The 17,489-nt window shown below is 29.5% G+C and overlaps 1 protein-coding gene across 1 annotated transcript; it reads right to left on the bottom strand.

The window, feature by feature from the left end:
• Positions 1 to 2,427: 2,427 nt before the first annotated feature.
• On the bottom strand, positions 2,428 to 8,189 carry LOC123264029. Its single transcript, XM_044727073.1, has 7 exons — positions 8,144 to 8,189; positions 7,846 to 7,966; positions 7,595 to 7,754; positions 5,321 to 5,851; positions 4,671 to 4,775; positions 2,937 to 3,056; positions 2,428 to 2,505 (listed from the first exon to the last, which is right to left on the bottom strand). Exons 1-7 carry the CDS (start codon positions 8,187 to 8,189, stop codon positions 2,428 to 2,430), a joined length of 1,161 nt encoding a protein of 386 aa, XP_044583008.1.
• Positions 8,190 to 17,489: the final 9,300 nt, after the last annotated feature.

Raw genomic sequence — 17,489 nt, 5'->3', positions numbered from 1 at the left:
TAATGATATTGAATGGTTTCTTAAAGTGATAATGAATTTTGAACTAATTGTTTTTTCGTACAAACAAAAGATTTTCTAAAATGGAGTTAGACAATTTACTAATTAGAACGTCGATATATGATTATATACAATTATATATGATTATATAGAAAAATTTTTTCTCGGGTAAGCATAAATAAGAATGATAAAAGAAAACTATTCAATTTATGAATAATGTTTAATAAAAATAAACCATTACTTTTTATTTTATTATAAGTTTTATAATAAAATGGTATTTTCGCTCTTCATCTGAAACTATCTAGTTCTGGTTGGCTTCAGACATTGAAACTAGCATTTTTAATGCAACTTATATGAAAAATATAATGTGTAACGCGGGATGAAACACGATTTCAGACCAAAAGTGATGCCAGCCCTTGCTTCCCATACAAAGTTGCCGATGCTCAACAATTTCCGTTCATTGGCCAAGGCACGGCTACTAATGCTCGGCCAAGTATCGGCGTTTTGTATCGGCCTAGCCTCGGTAAACCATCGGCTTTAATGTTCGGTCAAGCATTGGCGATTTGTACTGGCCTAGTCTAGGTTAGCCATCGGCTACCGCACGATATTTATTATAATATAATGGTATGTGATTTGATTATCAGCCATTGCTTGGCCGATGCTCTGGCTAATTCTTTATTACACTTGAAAACAATTAATACGTATTAGTCATTACTATGTTGTATTATTGTTTTCAATTTTTTCAATTTAACGTTTGACCAAATTATAAACTAATATGTATTAAAAATTAGTAAATCAATTTTTAAAAAATATCTTAAGAGATTTTCTTAGGAGAAAACACCAATTTAAATTATTAACAATGTTTTTTTTTTTTTTTTATAAATATTATATTGATCATTTTTTAGTTTTTGATATTTTTATTATTCAACAAGCTCGATTAGGATTAAATCAACATTGGTTTTCACTAAAACTAATTTAATAAATTAATGAATATTTTTTTGGAAGACTTTTTCGATAAATTTGTACATTACCTAATCAGTTAAAACTATTTCTTTTAGTATTAAAAAAAAAATATTTCAGCAAGAAGCTAATGATTTTTAATAAATGATTTATTTACTTATAAATAGATTTATGAATATAAATAAAAATATAAAAATATAAATATATAGATTTATTTACTAATAAATCAATTATTTTTAATTAATTTTGAACTTCTTGATTAAAAATGAAGTTTTAAAAACTGGGAAGTTATTTTTATTATTAAAATTCAGAAATTGTGCAATTATGAAATAAATAGAAAAATTCGTAACAACAATCAAGTTAACTCAATTATACTGAGAAAAATTGATCGTTGAACATTGAAATGATTAAACTAAGAACACTACACTCAGATCAGTTAGCAGCGCCCGTGACACCGCTCGAGACTTCCACGCAGACGGATCAGGTTCAAACCCCTCCACACCCGAATTTTTCAGAATTAATTTCTATCAACCAGTAGTCCATCACCTCAGAATAATAATAATTCAAAATAAACAACGAAAAAAATTTTTTTATTATTTTACCTAAAATTTTATTTTTTGCCTATGCTTGGCCGATGCTCGGCTAATGCTTGATTACTATGTTCGGCCGACGCTCAGTCGCCTATATCGGCTGGGTGTTACCATCCGATACTCGCCCAGTCTTGGCCCAACGATATTTCACGATACTCGGCCGATACTTAAAGATCGGTTACCAGTCTTGGCCCAGTATCGGGCCGATCTTCATTTTTGTATGGGTTCGCTCAGGCAGGCAACTTCACTCTGGTCTGAAATCGTTTTGATTCATCCCTAGTCACACAATATACTATTTTTAATTCTATTGGTTATGTTTATATTAGACCAATCATTTTATTGTAGAGGCTACTTTCGACTAATAGACAAGGACCTGGAGTTTCTTTTTAAAAACTAAAATATACAAGGAATGAAATTCGAAGTTTGGCAGTAAATCTGTGAAATGGAAAATTAGTTATAAACAAATAATTGTCTTCATTTTCTTAAGAAAGACATGGGAATGTTATGTTAAAAGGTGCATGCCAATATGATAGAATTGAGAATCTATGCAAGTCAAAGCAATAGTCTAATTAAATTTCAAGTCTAGATCTAAAAATGTGATTCTATAAACCGCCCAGCGGAGCGAGCGAGTAATAACTAGTATATTATTATTATTATTATTATTATTATTATTATTATTATTATTATTATTATTATTATTATTATTATTATTATTATTATTATTATTATTATTATTCTTATCGAAGAGCTCAAAAAAGCAACCAGGTATTAACGGAATTAGCGGGAAGTTGCAGGGATGACCTTTAGGGTTAACCGTTTTCCTAATTTTTTTATATACGTTGACATAAGATAACTGACGAAATTAAATTAATTGAAAATATCAATAACTTTTGTTTACCTTCTCATGAATTTTACTCCATCGCTTCTCTCCCAAACTTTGCAGGTACTTTTCAATAACCTGTAATTTAAGAAGATATTTATAACATTGACATCTTATAAGTGCACTTATAAATTTTTATGCTTTAACAGTGAATAGAATTTCTGACTTTTAAATTTGAACATATGCCATACAAAGAGAAAAGTATGAGAGATGTACATAAATCCGTTTGTCACCAACGGAAAGTGATCACTAATATATTAAATTAAATACACCAATGTACTTATTTATTATATCTGTATACTCACCTCTAGACATTTATCATTGTTTAAGTGCAGGCTGTCGTAATATGTGATGGATTTGTTTATATTATCAACAGCGCACAAACACCAATGAATTCCTAAATGAATAGGTATTAAAACCAATCTTTTTTCAAAATATCAACCTAGGTAAAAGAGTTAATATTTGCATGTTATCGCAAGTCTACATGAATCATAATACAACACACTTACATCCTTTTTTAGGCGCTTAGCTGACACCTTCTTATTGATGGTATTATACCAGAAAGTGTCGACAACTCTGACTGTGAAATTCGAGTCTCTTTCTAAAATCTTCAAATATACATTGATGATCTACAATCATTAATTAATTTATTCCTTAAATTTTATAATCTAGAAGATTTACTATCAATTTGGATAAACAAAAAGGTTTTTGTTGTTAGATTGATTTTGATTTTTGTATTAGACATTTTATTACTCGGATATTACTCAGATTTTAAGGATTTTGTTTCATCAGCAAGACTTAGCATTGCAAATACAGCCTCATAAGAGTTTATTCTACGAAAAATAAAGTTTGAAGAAAAATGAATGTCTATGAAAATAGTTCATATCATTTTAAAAGAAAAAAGAAAACAATATGTGTGTGTACCAGAGTATACAGGTAAGAAGTGAAACTTCTTTATGAGATATCATTTTTCTATCATTTACAACTTCACAGAAATTGGGTGGATAAGTCTTAAGAAAAAAAATTTTTCCCTATTAAATTAAAGTTATTTTAGTACTATAGACATGCATACAAATAACATCAGTAACTTATTTTATCATATCGCTCTTATTATAATTATTGTATTTCATCAATTATGATCGCATCATTATTACTATAATTGTCATTATTTATACTCTGCCATTATTGAATCAAGTTATGTGAAAATAATTGAAATTGTCTATTCAAGGTAATACAATTGTATGCAATGATTTCATAGAATTCAAAATGAATAAATAAATCATTAAAAACGAATAATTAAAAAGATGAACGTACCCGCATGGAGAAATATATATGTCAAAAATATATGTCGCATATATAATATATATGCCGCATATATTTACGCAAAAAAAATATGTCAACATATATTTTTCACATAGATGCTGACATATATGCAGAGATACATGCTTACATATATGTAGACATATATGTAAGCATACACTGAAAAAAAAATTTCTAAGTTTGAGAATTTTTTTACTCAAATCAAGAAAGTTAAATTCTTCAAAATTATTTTCTTGATTCAAGTTAAATTATTTTCTGTGTATCTCTAGACATATATATTGCACTTATATGCGCGCATATATGTGAACATATATCTATGCATATATGTGAACATATATCTACGCATATATGTGAACATATATGCGGACATATATTTAGCGCAAATATATATGTGAAAATATATATTTGCATATATTTTTCGCATATATATTTTCCATGCGGGTATGCATATTTTATTTTCTAATTGTGTTTTGCTTTATACTATTTGATTTTTTTTTAATTGTTTTTCGAATTAATAAAGTTTACTATATTTATTCTTTACGTCGCTATACTGAACTTCGATAAAGAAAAAAACCACATGGCGCGTAACCGAAAATCGTGACGATTTTTTCTACATTGCTATAAAATTTCTCTCTTACGTCGATATAAAGAAGTTTCACTTCAAAAATTTTGTAGTACTAACTATTAAAAACCATGAATTCTTATTTTCTCTGCTACTCATCATAAGGTATTCATTTATTTGATTAATTATCAGTAACAACGCTTGCTTATTATTTTCGTACATGAATGACTCTTTTAATCTATTAAAAATAGCGGCTGATTTATATTCTTTTTGATTGCAAAATATTTATACAAATAAGTATTTATTAGCTTCAAAGATAATAATTAACGTAGTAATATTTTATTAATGATTTAAAACGTACTTCGTCCTTTAAACAATTTGGAGAAAATAATCCTGTCAAACTTTGTTTTGTAACCTTGAAATTGACGGTTGACACATCAATATGTTCGGCATTTCCTACGATCGGCTGGAAAAGAAAAAAACAATTTTAATGCATTGAAAATTGTGCTCTCCTATATTTAAGGAAGTAATTTCAAGATTTTCACGGTTGCATTTGACAGTGTTCCACAGTTTTCAACGGAATTGTTGTTTTGATTTGATTGAAGAAAGTTACAAGAGACCATTAACATCAGTTCGTTTAAGAGACATTGCTATCAAAGACATTTAAAAAACCGTTCTTCTAATACACGTTCAAAATTCCTTTCCGGGAAAAAACAATTGATTTGATCAGCCATGAGCAGGCTAGAGGTATCAAAAAATATTCGGAGCTGAGAAAAAATCGAACCATAAACCTTATAATTGCTAGAATGACTCTTTACCAGTTGACCCAATAAATTACCGTGGCAAAAACTTATTTCTTCAGCTTGTTCAAGTAATTAAAATGTTATAGATGATATATTGTTATTGTTTAAACATTTATTAAGCATTGTTAGCTCAGATACAGTGGTTACTTCTAGGGATCAACTGCAGGGTCATACCTTTCTCTAATTTATTTTATTCAGAATTGCTTACCTCGTATATTTTGAAGAGTAATTCCATTTGATGATTCACTTCCTGTACAGGTCCGTTGTTCGGTATCTTTCGAGTTGATCGGGAAGACGGCTTTATGGAAGAAATATTAGCTTCAGAGTTAATGACAGAAGATTTTTCTGTCATCAAGGCAGTCTCGGCAAGAGATGAATCGACTTCGAAAAGGAATCCATCAGTTTCATATTGAAGCTTCAGGAGTTCTTTTACAGCCGATTCTGTCTCATTAACCATGGCGTTTTTTCCAGAAGCCTCTTTTTCTGCTCTAGCATTTTCCATGATTTGATGTACGACTTTGCACTCCTCTTCGTATATCAAATTGATAAAGTGTGGAGGCTTCTCACAGACGTAAGATAAATGATCAGATGCACTCATTGCCTCTGTTTCTATTTCTATTTCACAGCCGATAGAAAGATCATAGATAGAAAAATCGCTGGTGGGATCGATTTCAGGGGTTCTCGTTGAAATAACATCTGTATTTTCAAATACGCCTAAGTCGATATCTTCATTACTATCCTAAAGAATAGAAACAATAAAAATAATTAAATTGATTTAGTGAAAAAATAGGTCTGTACAAAATAAATAAATAAATAAATATATATATATATATATATATATATATATATAGCTATATATATATATATATATATATATATATATATATATATATATATATATACAGAGTGTCCCAGAAGTAACGGACGCCATTGTAGCATCTGATAAACAAAATAATTCTGAGACGAAGCCCTTAGCCATTTTTAATCAGACGCATAGATAATTAATTATTAATTAAAATAACGTCCTTTTATGCGTTAGAGAGAGAGCACTAGTGTCAAGTCAAGTGCGTTCCAACGAAGATGCTTGCACGTGTGAATGTGTAAGTAAATATGTGTGACTACGTTAGCTATAGAAACTAGTTAGTCATACAGTTAGTTGTGTCTTTGTTTGGCACATATTTTACTGGACACTGGCGTTCTCTCTCTAATAAATAAAGAGACGTTATTTTTAATTAATAATTAATTATCTATGCGGTTAATTGAAAAATGGCTAAGGACTTTTCGTCTCAGAATTATTTTTTTCATCAGATGCTACAATGGCGTCCGTGACTTTTGGGACACCCTGTATATATATATATTAGGGTGTGCCAAAATGTAACATCCTTGATGGACCTCTTAAAATTGGAATTTTGAGTTCCGCTTTTGACAGGAGTTGTGTTTGGACATTTCCTGACAAATTTTGGACGTAAAGGATTTATTTGATTTTTATAGAATTTTTTATCAGGAGTTTCGTTCGGCCATTTTTGCTGGATTTCAAAAATTTCAAAATTTAGCCGAACAAAACTCCTGTTAAAAAATTCTATAAAAATCAAATAAATCTTTTATAGACCCAAACATGATAAAAAATTTGAGCCAAGAATTTACTAGCAAGTCGAAATTTTTTACTTTCTATGTAAAAATGCAAGGAATATAATAAATAAAAGCATTCGGACAAGCTTGTTTCTTATGAATACATTAGTTTAACTTACATTACGATTGTTATAGAAAAATCGACAGCCCAACAACAGCTAAAGAAAAGGAAACATCCAGAAGTGGTTAGAGAAGCGGAACATCCCTTACGCTGCCAACTCTAATAAAGACAGTTTATTAAATTTGTGCCACAGCGCAAAAGAAGAAAAGGCTTATGTACTGGAAGAGATATTAAAGGAAATAGCACCACAACATCGCATTTTAAGAACTCCTCCATATCATTTTGAGTACAATGCTATAGAACTTATTTGGGGTATTGCAAAACCCAAATACGATAACAGAATCGGTAAGGATAACAAATTTTCGGAGAAAGCTGCAACTGATACGTGGGCCGAAGTACTGTCTGAAATCACACCAAAAATGTGGGAAGATTGTGTTTTAAAAACCGAAGCACGGATTTTAACAGATTATTTAAAAGAAGTTAAAAATACAGAGCCAAGTACTGCGTAATCTTTATTCCCCGATTCCATCTCGGACGGTGACGTAAGTTTTTATCAGTTTTTTTTACAAAACACTTAATATAGTCATAATTATTATTGTGTAATGGTTATTTTTTCGTGGACTTTAATTTGAACCAGATTATAATTGAATCTCGTTATTGTATAAAACATAAGCATTCCGTAAATTTTACAAGACAAAGATAACTTAAGAAGACGCGACGTATACTAATTGTATCGTCAGCAGCAATACTCGTTTTCCGCCGATGTAGCAACTCGCGAAGTTATATTTCTACCGACCAGCTTCCCAATTGAATAACGACATTTTCTGGCGGAACCTTACAATCATTCGAACCCGGGTCAACACGTAAAGTTTTCTCTTCGTGGCCCTCTATCGAGGCTTGCACAAGCTCAACAATCGACTGCTCCGCTGCCGTAACTGCACAGGTCGGCCGGCTAAATTCGAAGTATTTTTCATTTATTTTTATTCTTTCAAAATTATTTTCCCTAAGAAACTAAAGTTGCCGGTACTTGTAATAATTTTTACATTTCATTAACAAAGACGCTCGAGACTTCGTAAATTTTGTCATGTCCTTCACACCAGTAAATTCTTGTAAATTTCAGTAAACAATCATCATGATGTAATAATTCTAATCGTAATAATAATCCTAAAAGTGTAATAAAAATAATAAACGTTGAAATAATCATAACAATTAAAATGATATAATGATAATTATTTACAATAATCGTCGTGACAAATCATCAGAATTCTCAGAGTAATTATAATATTAAACATAATATTGGTGCATCGCGTAATGGTGTTGGCTCTCGACGGCTTGCGATACCCTTTCGTTCCCCGCACCGGCTATGTTTTACACAATTGTTGTGCATATTATTATACTTTTACTTGTCTTCATTAATGAAAATATGTCGGTTCTAGTATAATCTTATGATCTCCGTAACTATAACAATCTTGTGCTCCCGTTTATTTAGTTAAGTTAATATAATAATCTAACCCGTAAAATATTATTTTATTTGTAACAGAATGCCTCCATGCAGACTGAAGAGAGCGAAGAATGGCTGAATATGTCAGATGATGAAGCAGCTTATATAAGCTATGTAAACCAATGGGATGCTAAAAAATCTAGAGTGCCTGAAACTGAAACTCAAGTACCGGAAACAGACGTATGAATATTTTTTTATAAACTCACAATTATAATAGTATATAACTCTAAAACTTTTGAACCTGTGCATAACCTATTGCTTCATAACCTATGAAGCAATGTTTGTTCAATTAAGCCACTTTGTTTCAGTTCTTTTAAAGTAATGTTTTATTCGAATAGAAAAGATTACTTTCTGATATAACGCCAAATGAATCGTCGTTTCTTATTACGATTGACCCTTTGAGGCTTCAGGGCGTTTCTCCAACTTTGTTGACTATCTACCGGGCGGCCCGTATTTGCATTAGTGTGTTTCCGTGTGCTCTCATGAGCAGTAACGTACCTATTATAGTCTTGAATAATATTAGGATTGCGATCATAGGAGGCATTAATCATTAAAATTTTGAAAATTAAAAAAAAATAGTTAAATACAGAAATTATTGTGACTATTATAAATCAGCTGTTAGTAACCTGTCCGTGATTTGGCAACGCTGTATTTCGGTTGCTTGCATTTTACTTTGTACAATATAATCTTAGTCACGTTTAAGTTTTTACAGTCAGTGCACTGATAAAAAAATTAATTTGACTCAAGAGCCAAAATTGTGAACCAAGAATACCATTTTGAAGAAAACGATTTTCTTGAGTCAAGAGAATAAATTCTTGAGTCAAAAAATTATTCTTAATTTAAGTAAATTTTTCTTCTCAAGAATTTATTCTCTTGAGAATAGTATTCAAAATAGTATTCTCGGTTCAAGGTTTTGGCTTTTGAGTCAAGTTAGTTTTTTTATCAGTGTGTAAATAAATTAATTAGTTTGAATTTATTGAATGGTCTGAAGCTCGCGCGCTACGCAACATTGCATAATGTTTTGACTCCATTTTAATGTAGGTTACTTGAGAATTTCTTGTGATTTTATAATTTTGATTTCTCCATAAATTCCACGGCAACCTATATATTTTATTGTAAAAAATGAAATCTAAATATTTCGAAAATCTTATTTTGAGTTTTTATTTACCCCATCTAATCGGTAGTTAATACCATAATTCGAGAAAGTTGTTACGGTCTGACTTTTTCGTAAGACTCGGAAAGAATACTAACATTTTTAGATTTTTTTTTCAAAAATTTGTACGGTGAAGAATAAATTAAACTTCACTAGTATATAAATAAGGACTTTAACGATCAGTTAAAGATTAATTTAATGCATAATCTAATATTTTTTATTTAAAATTGATGGCAGAAAGAACTCCTTAAAGGATTAACATTTTTTTAGCTATAATATCCTTAATGAAATAATTATATCAGTAATATACTCCCAATTGATCTTAATCGAAATATTAAATTCTTTACGTGCTGACGTAACTAAAATTTTTTTTACTGAAAAATTTTCTCACAATCTTTTTTTGGTATTGAACTTTATTCTATTATAGTGGATACATGATTTAAGCTCGACAGGCTGAGTGTTATTTTTAATTTTTCAGAAAGAAATTTCAACCTGTCCTCCAGAAACTGCTATTAGTACTTCTAATGATGGAATAAAAACACAACAATGTGACAATTGTGAGGTAGTTTGTTTCCATATATATTTATTGAAACCATACACTGAAAAATAAAATTAACTTGAATCAAGAAAATAATTATGAAGAGTTTCATTGTCTTCAATCGAAACGAAAAATGATTGAATTATAAAAAATATAGTTAAACCATGAAAATTTATTAGTTTCGGAATTTTTTTCCTGAAATCAAGACGATAAAGTTCTTCGAAGTTATTTTATTGATTTAAGTTAATTATTTTTTCCACATGTATCAAAAATAACGATTGAAATGTTTAGTTTTGTGGTAATTCACAAAAATGTATCAGTGATGAAGAACAAGCTACTGCAGTTATGTCATTGTTAGAAGATACTGAACGAAAACATGAGGAAGAAAAGAAGACATCACTTGAAAGCAACGTTGAAACGAATATGTCATCTTTATTGCAAAGTAATGAAAAAATAAACCAATACACTAAGGTCAATATCAACAATTTAATGTTACTTTTGAAATAAATCTCACACAGTTATAATAATCTGGGTAAAATTTTCAGACATGACCATGCCTATTTATGAACGGTCAGGTCTGAAATTGAACATGATCATCGTTCATGCGTGATCACATCGAAGGCATTCAAAACTTCAGGCCTGATCATAAATGAAAACCTCTAACTCGGGTCGGGACTGATGTGTTGGTTCATGTCAGATTTACCATGAATAGACATGATTATGTGTGATGTTAAAAATTGTTCCAACCATAATTATGCATGACGATTTTTAAGTAAGAATATAGTAAGGAAAATAGTACTTTTCACAGCTATAAAATTGATGTTATTAATTTTCAAGAAAGCTTAGGCCGACCCAACAAGAAATATAAAAGTCAGGTCAATATCGATTTCATCGCAAGCGATGTATATTGTTTATTTGATAACAAGTGGCTGAACGACCAGGTATGGATAACAGTATATATATATATTAAATTGAAAATGTATATAATGGTTTATCCGTTATAAAGATCATCCCTGAAACTCTTCCTGTTATATTCGAGGTCGAAAGGTTCGAAAAGACTCTATTACAATGTCTGGAGCTCTTCCAGCCCCGAAGAAAATTTGTATTCATTTTCTAGATCCCAAGCAAGAGGTCGTAATTGAAAAGCATTTTTTGAAAACTTTGAATTTTGATATCTCTTGAACAAACGAACTTATTTCAATCTGATTTGCATTACTCTACGTTTTTCAATGCTAAAAAATAACTCATTACAACAATAATAATCCAACAAACAATTAGAATTCATTTAAAGAAAAAATTTTGTTTTAATTTCTCGGTATTGAAATATTACGAATCAATTAATACGAATACACTGATGTTACGACGTAGCTTACAGTAAACGACGTCATTAATTTTATTAGAAAAAAAGATTAGACTGATCGGTAGAGCTATCTACAAGTAATTTAAATACCTTCTAAATTTTTTTTTAGTTGTCAATGTTCAATTACCTGCAGTTAAAAACAAAATATTTAATAATTTAAAAAATATTTTTAATTTAAAAAATATTTTTAAATTTTATTCCTCAAGGTGATAAACATATATCTTCAGTTGCTCGTGAAGAAATCAAATCTATCGGTACACGTCTACGACACACAATTTTTCACCAAGTTGAGCATGGAGTCCTACAAAGGTGTAGCTCATTGGACCAAAAAGGTATTAATTTTTTATGTACCTCGGGTGAGCCACTTGCAAATACAGTCGAGGTGATAAATATTTTCAGCAGGAATAGTATAAGGCTGAGACCCGATAGGTCGTTAGACCGAGGTTTCATATCCCTGCTGCAAATAATTATCATCTCGACCGTATTTGCGCGTGGCTTGTGCATTCCTTATTAAAAAAAAAGATTTGAAACGATTCTACCCATGCAAAATGTATATCTATATGTTTGTCACGTTGAATCGTTTTTAATCGCTTCGAGTCATTTCGAATCGTTTTAAATCTTTTCTTTTAATCCGAGATGGTGCTTAAAAAATTTTTCGTTCTGCGGCGGACGTATGCGGGTTTTTACGTGCAGGGAATGCTCAATTTATGAATAAATATGTAGCGTAAAACGGCATAACCTTCTACTCTTCTAAATAAAAATACATGAAAGACTTTAAGTTAGTCATAAGCGCGCTGTTTGATTAAAATGACAGTTAGAACGTAAGCTATTCGGCTGTTTAGAGATTGATGGCGTAAGGTAAAGGGCCCAGTTTTTGACACTCTAATAGTGACGGCAGAGGTTATAACACAATAATTATTACAATATTTAATTGGGGTATATAAATGATTTTTGCATCATAAAAAAATTTAGAATTTTTTGAAAAGATTATCAACGCGAAAGAATGATATGAGATCAGTTTATAATTTAAATTAATGTTTTAAACAGTAACGTTGTAAGACCTAGTTTCTGACACTCAAAATTTCTTGTGTTGTAGTTTCTGACACTGACGTCGGCCTAGATTCTCACACTCATTTATAAAAATAATTCATTATTGGTTAGGTTTACATTATTTAATTAAAATAAAATAAAATCATTCAATAAAAGATAAATTAAACTTGTATTATAATTAAAACAATTTTTTTATGTAAAAAAAATGTTTAATGTTAATTTAACTCTACGATTATAAATAAAAGCATATTATCTATATATACAGAATGTCCCAGAAGTAACGGACGCCATTGTAGCATCTGATAACCAAAATAATTCTGAGACGAAAAGTCCTTAGCCATTTTTTAATCAGACGAATAGATAATTAATTATTCATTAAAATAACGTCCTTTTATGCGTTAGAGAGAGAGAGAGCACTAGTGTCAAGTCAAGTGCGTTCCAACGAAGACGCTTGCACGTGTGAATGTGTAAGTAAATATGTGTGACTACGTTAGCTATAGAAACTAGTTAGTCATACAGTTAGTTGTGTCTTTGTTTGGCACATACTTTACTGCACATTGGCGCTCTCTCTCTAACAAATAAAGAGACGTTATTTTTAATTAATAATTAATTATCTATGCGGTTAATTGAAAAATGGCTAAGGACTTTTCGTCTCAGAATTATTTTTTTCATCAGATGCTACAATAGCGTCCGTGACTTTTGCGACACCCTGTATAGATAAGAGATTTCCACCTATACATTGACTCATCACGATATCTCCGGAACCATGAGGCGTAGAGACTTGAAATTTGGTAGGAATATTCCGTTCGCCGAGTAGAGATTAGCTAAGAACGGATTTTACGAAATTCCACCCACAAGGGGTGTTGCGGGGGCGTCAACAATGAAAAATTCCCGTTGTTAAACTATAGCCTCACACGCTCCAAATTTGGTAGGAATCTCCTATATGTGATGAAGAATTTATCTATGAGCGGATTTTATGATAACTCATCCCTAATAAGGATTGCGGCGGTGGGTGTTAACAATAAAAATTAAAAATTTCTAAACTATAGCTACTATAGGTTCCAAATTTGGTTGGAATCATTTATATGTGATCCAGAAATGATCTAAGAGTGGATTTTATGACAACCTACTTCAAACATGGATTGCGGGGGTGGGTGTTAACAATAAAAAATCTTAATTTCCAAAATATAGCTTCTACAGACTCTAAATTTGGTGAGAATCTTCGTGTATGATGTCAAGTTTAGCTAAAAATGGATTTTCTCGAATTCTAACCTCAAAAGGGATTGCGGGGGTGTTAACAATGAAAATCTCTCATTGCCAAATAAAAATTTCTATGGACTCGGTTTTGTTGAAACCTATTGTTTATAATGTAGAAATTCTTTCGAATAGGATCTTACGAAATTCCTCCCCGATGTAAGAGTGTGGGAGTGATAATTGTCAAAAAATTCATACTTCTCAAATACAGTTCCTACAGAAATAAAATTTGATAGAATCTCAAGAGAAACAGGAAATTACGGGAATGGCCTCCAAGGTCAACAGATTTAAATATTTTTCTTTCTTAATAATTATATTATCTCACAATAATCGTCTCTTTGGCAGCGGCAAAAAGTCATTGTAAGCTTTCCAAAATTAAACTTTACATGTAGCTATTCAGTCAACGGACTAAAAATTTTACATGCATTTTATTTTCGCAGATCACATAACCGATGAATTGTTCTTAATAAGGGATCGCGAAAATGTAACAGATTAAGAGCATTGCATTTTCTAAACACATGAGATATAGAAAAGAAATTTGAGATATAGAAAATATGAAAAAAAAATAAATAAAAATTAAACTTGAAATTTAATTTATTTCCTTATCAATTCGCCCAGCGAAGCTCGTAAGATGAAGGCTCTTACGTAAACTGCTTAGAATATAGCTTAAAAATGGCTTTTACAGTCACTCAAGACTTAAAGAATTTTTTTTATTAAGTTATTTTTTTTTCACGGTTGAAAATATAATTAATTACGTACATAATTAATTAATTTTAATTTAAAAAAAAAACTTATAAAACTATCTAATGAAATGTTCTTTTTTTAATTCAAAATAACGTTAGAAGTGTCAGTAACTGGGTCAGTGTCAATAACTGGGTCTTTTACCTTATACGTGATATTGTCCTTGACTGTATAAAGTTCTACACTGATAAAAGAATCAACTTGACTCAATACCGCGTTATTCAAATTTCTAGTACTATTATCAAAACGTTGCTCTCTAAACTTGAATCAGTGAAATTTTCACTAATTCATTTAATGAAAAATTTTTCACTTTAAAAATAGTGATTTCAGCGGATCAATCAGTGAATTTTTTACTGATTTGTTTAGTAATCCAAATTTTCATTGATTTAATAATGAATTTCATTATTTTTTCGAGAGATTATCATGCATAATATTAGTGATTTTTAAAATCACTGATTGAGCAATGATTTTTATTAAAAAACCAGTAAATTTCTCACTTTAAGCAGTGAAAATTCAACATATAAATTTAATAGCTTGAAAAATCACTGTTTTATTGATATTTTTTAGTCAAAAATAGTAACTTAGCATTAGTGAGGCTCATAACAAATTATTTTACAATTCCTTCCGTAGCTTCTACAACGTAATTCAGTAAAATATCTGCATGTGAATCTGTGATGTTAGTTTTGAGTTTCATGTAAGTGAAACACCCTATAATTGCAGTGCAAAAAATTGTAAATGAAGAAAAAAGAAATATCGTCTTGAATGAAGATTAACAGCACATCAGGTAAATATTATTTATAACAATTATAAGTCAACAGTATGTTTAATAAATTATCTCACAATAATTACCAATATATGATTCGAGAAAAAACATATGACATTCTTAACCAAAACTTATGTAACAACCTATTCTCGAGTTAAAATTTATATGAAAAACTGCTTTTTTTAAAAGATAAAAATTTTATAAATAACAACTTCACCTAAGAAAACAGTGATTTTTGACAAACTTCACTTCCAAACCAGTGAAAGTTCGTTTAATATTTTGCCGTGTCGTTAAGAGCGCCACTTGAAATTCCGTCATCGGTCAGTGTAATTGGAGTGCTATAAGTTTACTCAAAAATTTGTTCATTTTTCGTTGAAAAACTAATAAGATATTTTGACTTGTTAATTTTTTGTCAACAAGCATTAGTTATCTTAAAATTTTAACATTTAATTATACATTTTAACTTATCGCTGTCAAATGGAATCCATATTGTTGTTCTAACCTCAAAAAATTCTGTTTATTGGTTGACTCTGAAGTTTTTATATTTTTAACATAATTGGTACCATTTCAATGTATTGAGGTAAAAAACAATTTATTTACGTAATTTTTTTTATTGCTACATACATAATTAGAAGAATAAAAAAAATATTTTAACATTCTCTTTCTACTGAGAAAAAACAGTGAATTTTGACAAACTTCACTGTCAAACCAGTGAAAATTCGTTTAATATTTTATCGTGTTGTTAAGAGCGCCACTTGAAATTCCGTCATCGGTCAGTGTAATTGAAGTGCTATAAATTTAATTAAAAATTTTTTCATTTTTTGTTAAAAAACCAATAAGATATTTTGACTGGCTAATTTTTTGTCAACAAGCATTAGTTATCTTAAAATTTTAACTTTTAATTATTACATTTTAAATTATCGATAACAAATGGAATCCGCATTGTTGTTCTAACCTCAAAAAATTTTGTTTATTGGTTGACTCTGAAGTTTTTATATTTTTAACATAGTTGGTACCATTTTAATGTCTTGAGGTAAAAAATAATTTATTTATTTAATTTTTTTTTTATTACTACATATATTATTAAAAATTAAAAAAAATTTTTATACATTTTCTTTTTACTGAAGAAAACAGTGGATTTTGACAAACTTCACTGTCAAATTAGTGGAAATTCGTTTAATATTTTATGGTGTTGAAAGCGCCACTAGAAGTTCCGTGATCTGTCAGTCTAATGAGAGTGCAATCAATTTGCTAAAAAATTTTGATATTTTCTGGTGATAAGCTAGTTGTAGAGTTAATTTATAAAATAATTGATTTGTATTTTTCTTAAATTCTTCCATTTAATTTTTTCTAAATTAGTATTAGTTTATCTTAAATTTTTATTTTTCTTTTAAAATATGTTTACTAAAATAAATTTTAGATCTAACAATCAATATGGACAAGTTCAAAAGTTTAACTGTTGATGAGTTAGTCAATGAGCTTGAGGATCTAAAGGATGATGATGAGACAGTGAACATTTTTACAAGTAAGTTTAGTTGATCGTATCAACCTGGCAAAAATTTGATTTTATAGTTGATTATATTGGTTACGACTCTATAAAGTAATAAATTGTTACTAATTATGGTGCAATTAATTTGCTTTCTATGCCACGATGATGTTGGTGAGCAGCTAAATGAACTAAGAGATCATTTCGTTAATTTTCATGGAGTTACGATAACTCAGGGGATCGAGGGTGGATTTAAATGTGGCCAAAATGGGTGTGATTCTCGATTTTTAACTTTTTCTTTACGCAAGCATATTAAAAGAACGCATTTTCGTAATCAAGACAACTATGAAGAACTTGAAGCTGATGATTTTAATGTAGATAACGACAATAATGTTTACAATGATGATAATAATAATAATAATGATGATGATGATGATGATGATGATGATGATGATGATGATGATAATAATAATAATAATAATAATAATAATAATAATAATAATAATAATAATAATAATAATAATAATAATAATAATAATAATAATAATAATAATAATAATAATAATAATAATAATAATAATAATAATAATAATAATAATAATAATAATAATGGTGATAATAATGATGACAATAATAATAATAATAATAATAATAATAATAATAATAATAATAATAATAATAATAATAATAATAATAATAATAATAATAATAATAATAATAATAATAATAATAATAATAATAATAATGCTTGCTACGTGGCCTCCAAGCGGCGCATCGCGGGAAACGCAGACCATAACACCAGGTCTGTAGGCGAACGACGTAGCCGATGCAGTGGGCCAAC

Source organism: Cotesia glomerata, linkage group LG4 (assembly GCF_020080835.1).
Source record: "Cotesia glomerata isolate CgM1 linkage group LG4, MPM_Cglom_v2.3, whole genome shotgun sequence".
Lineage (NCBI taxonomy): Eukaryota > Metazoa > Arthropoda > Insecta > Hymenoptera > Braconidae > Cotesia > Cotesia glomerata.
The sequence above is the reverse complement of the archived record's forward strand: the minus strand, read 5'-3'. Positions and strand labels throughout refer to the sequence as shown.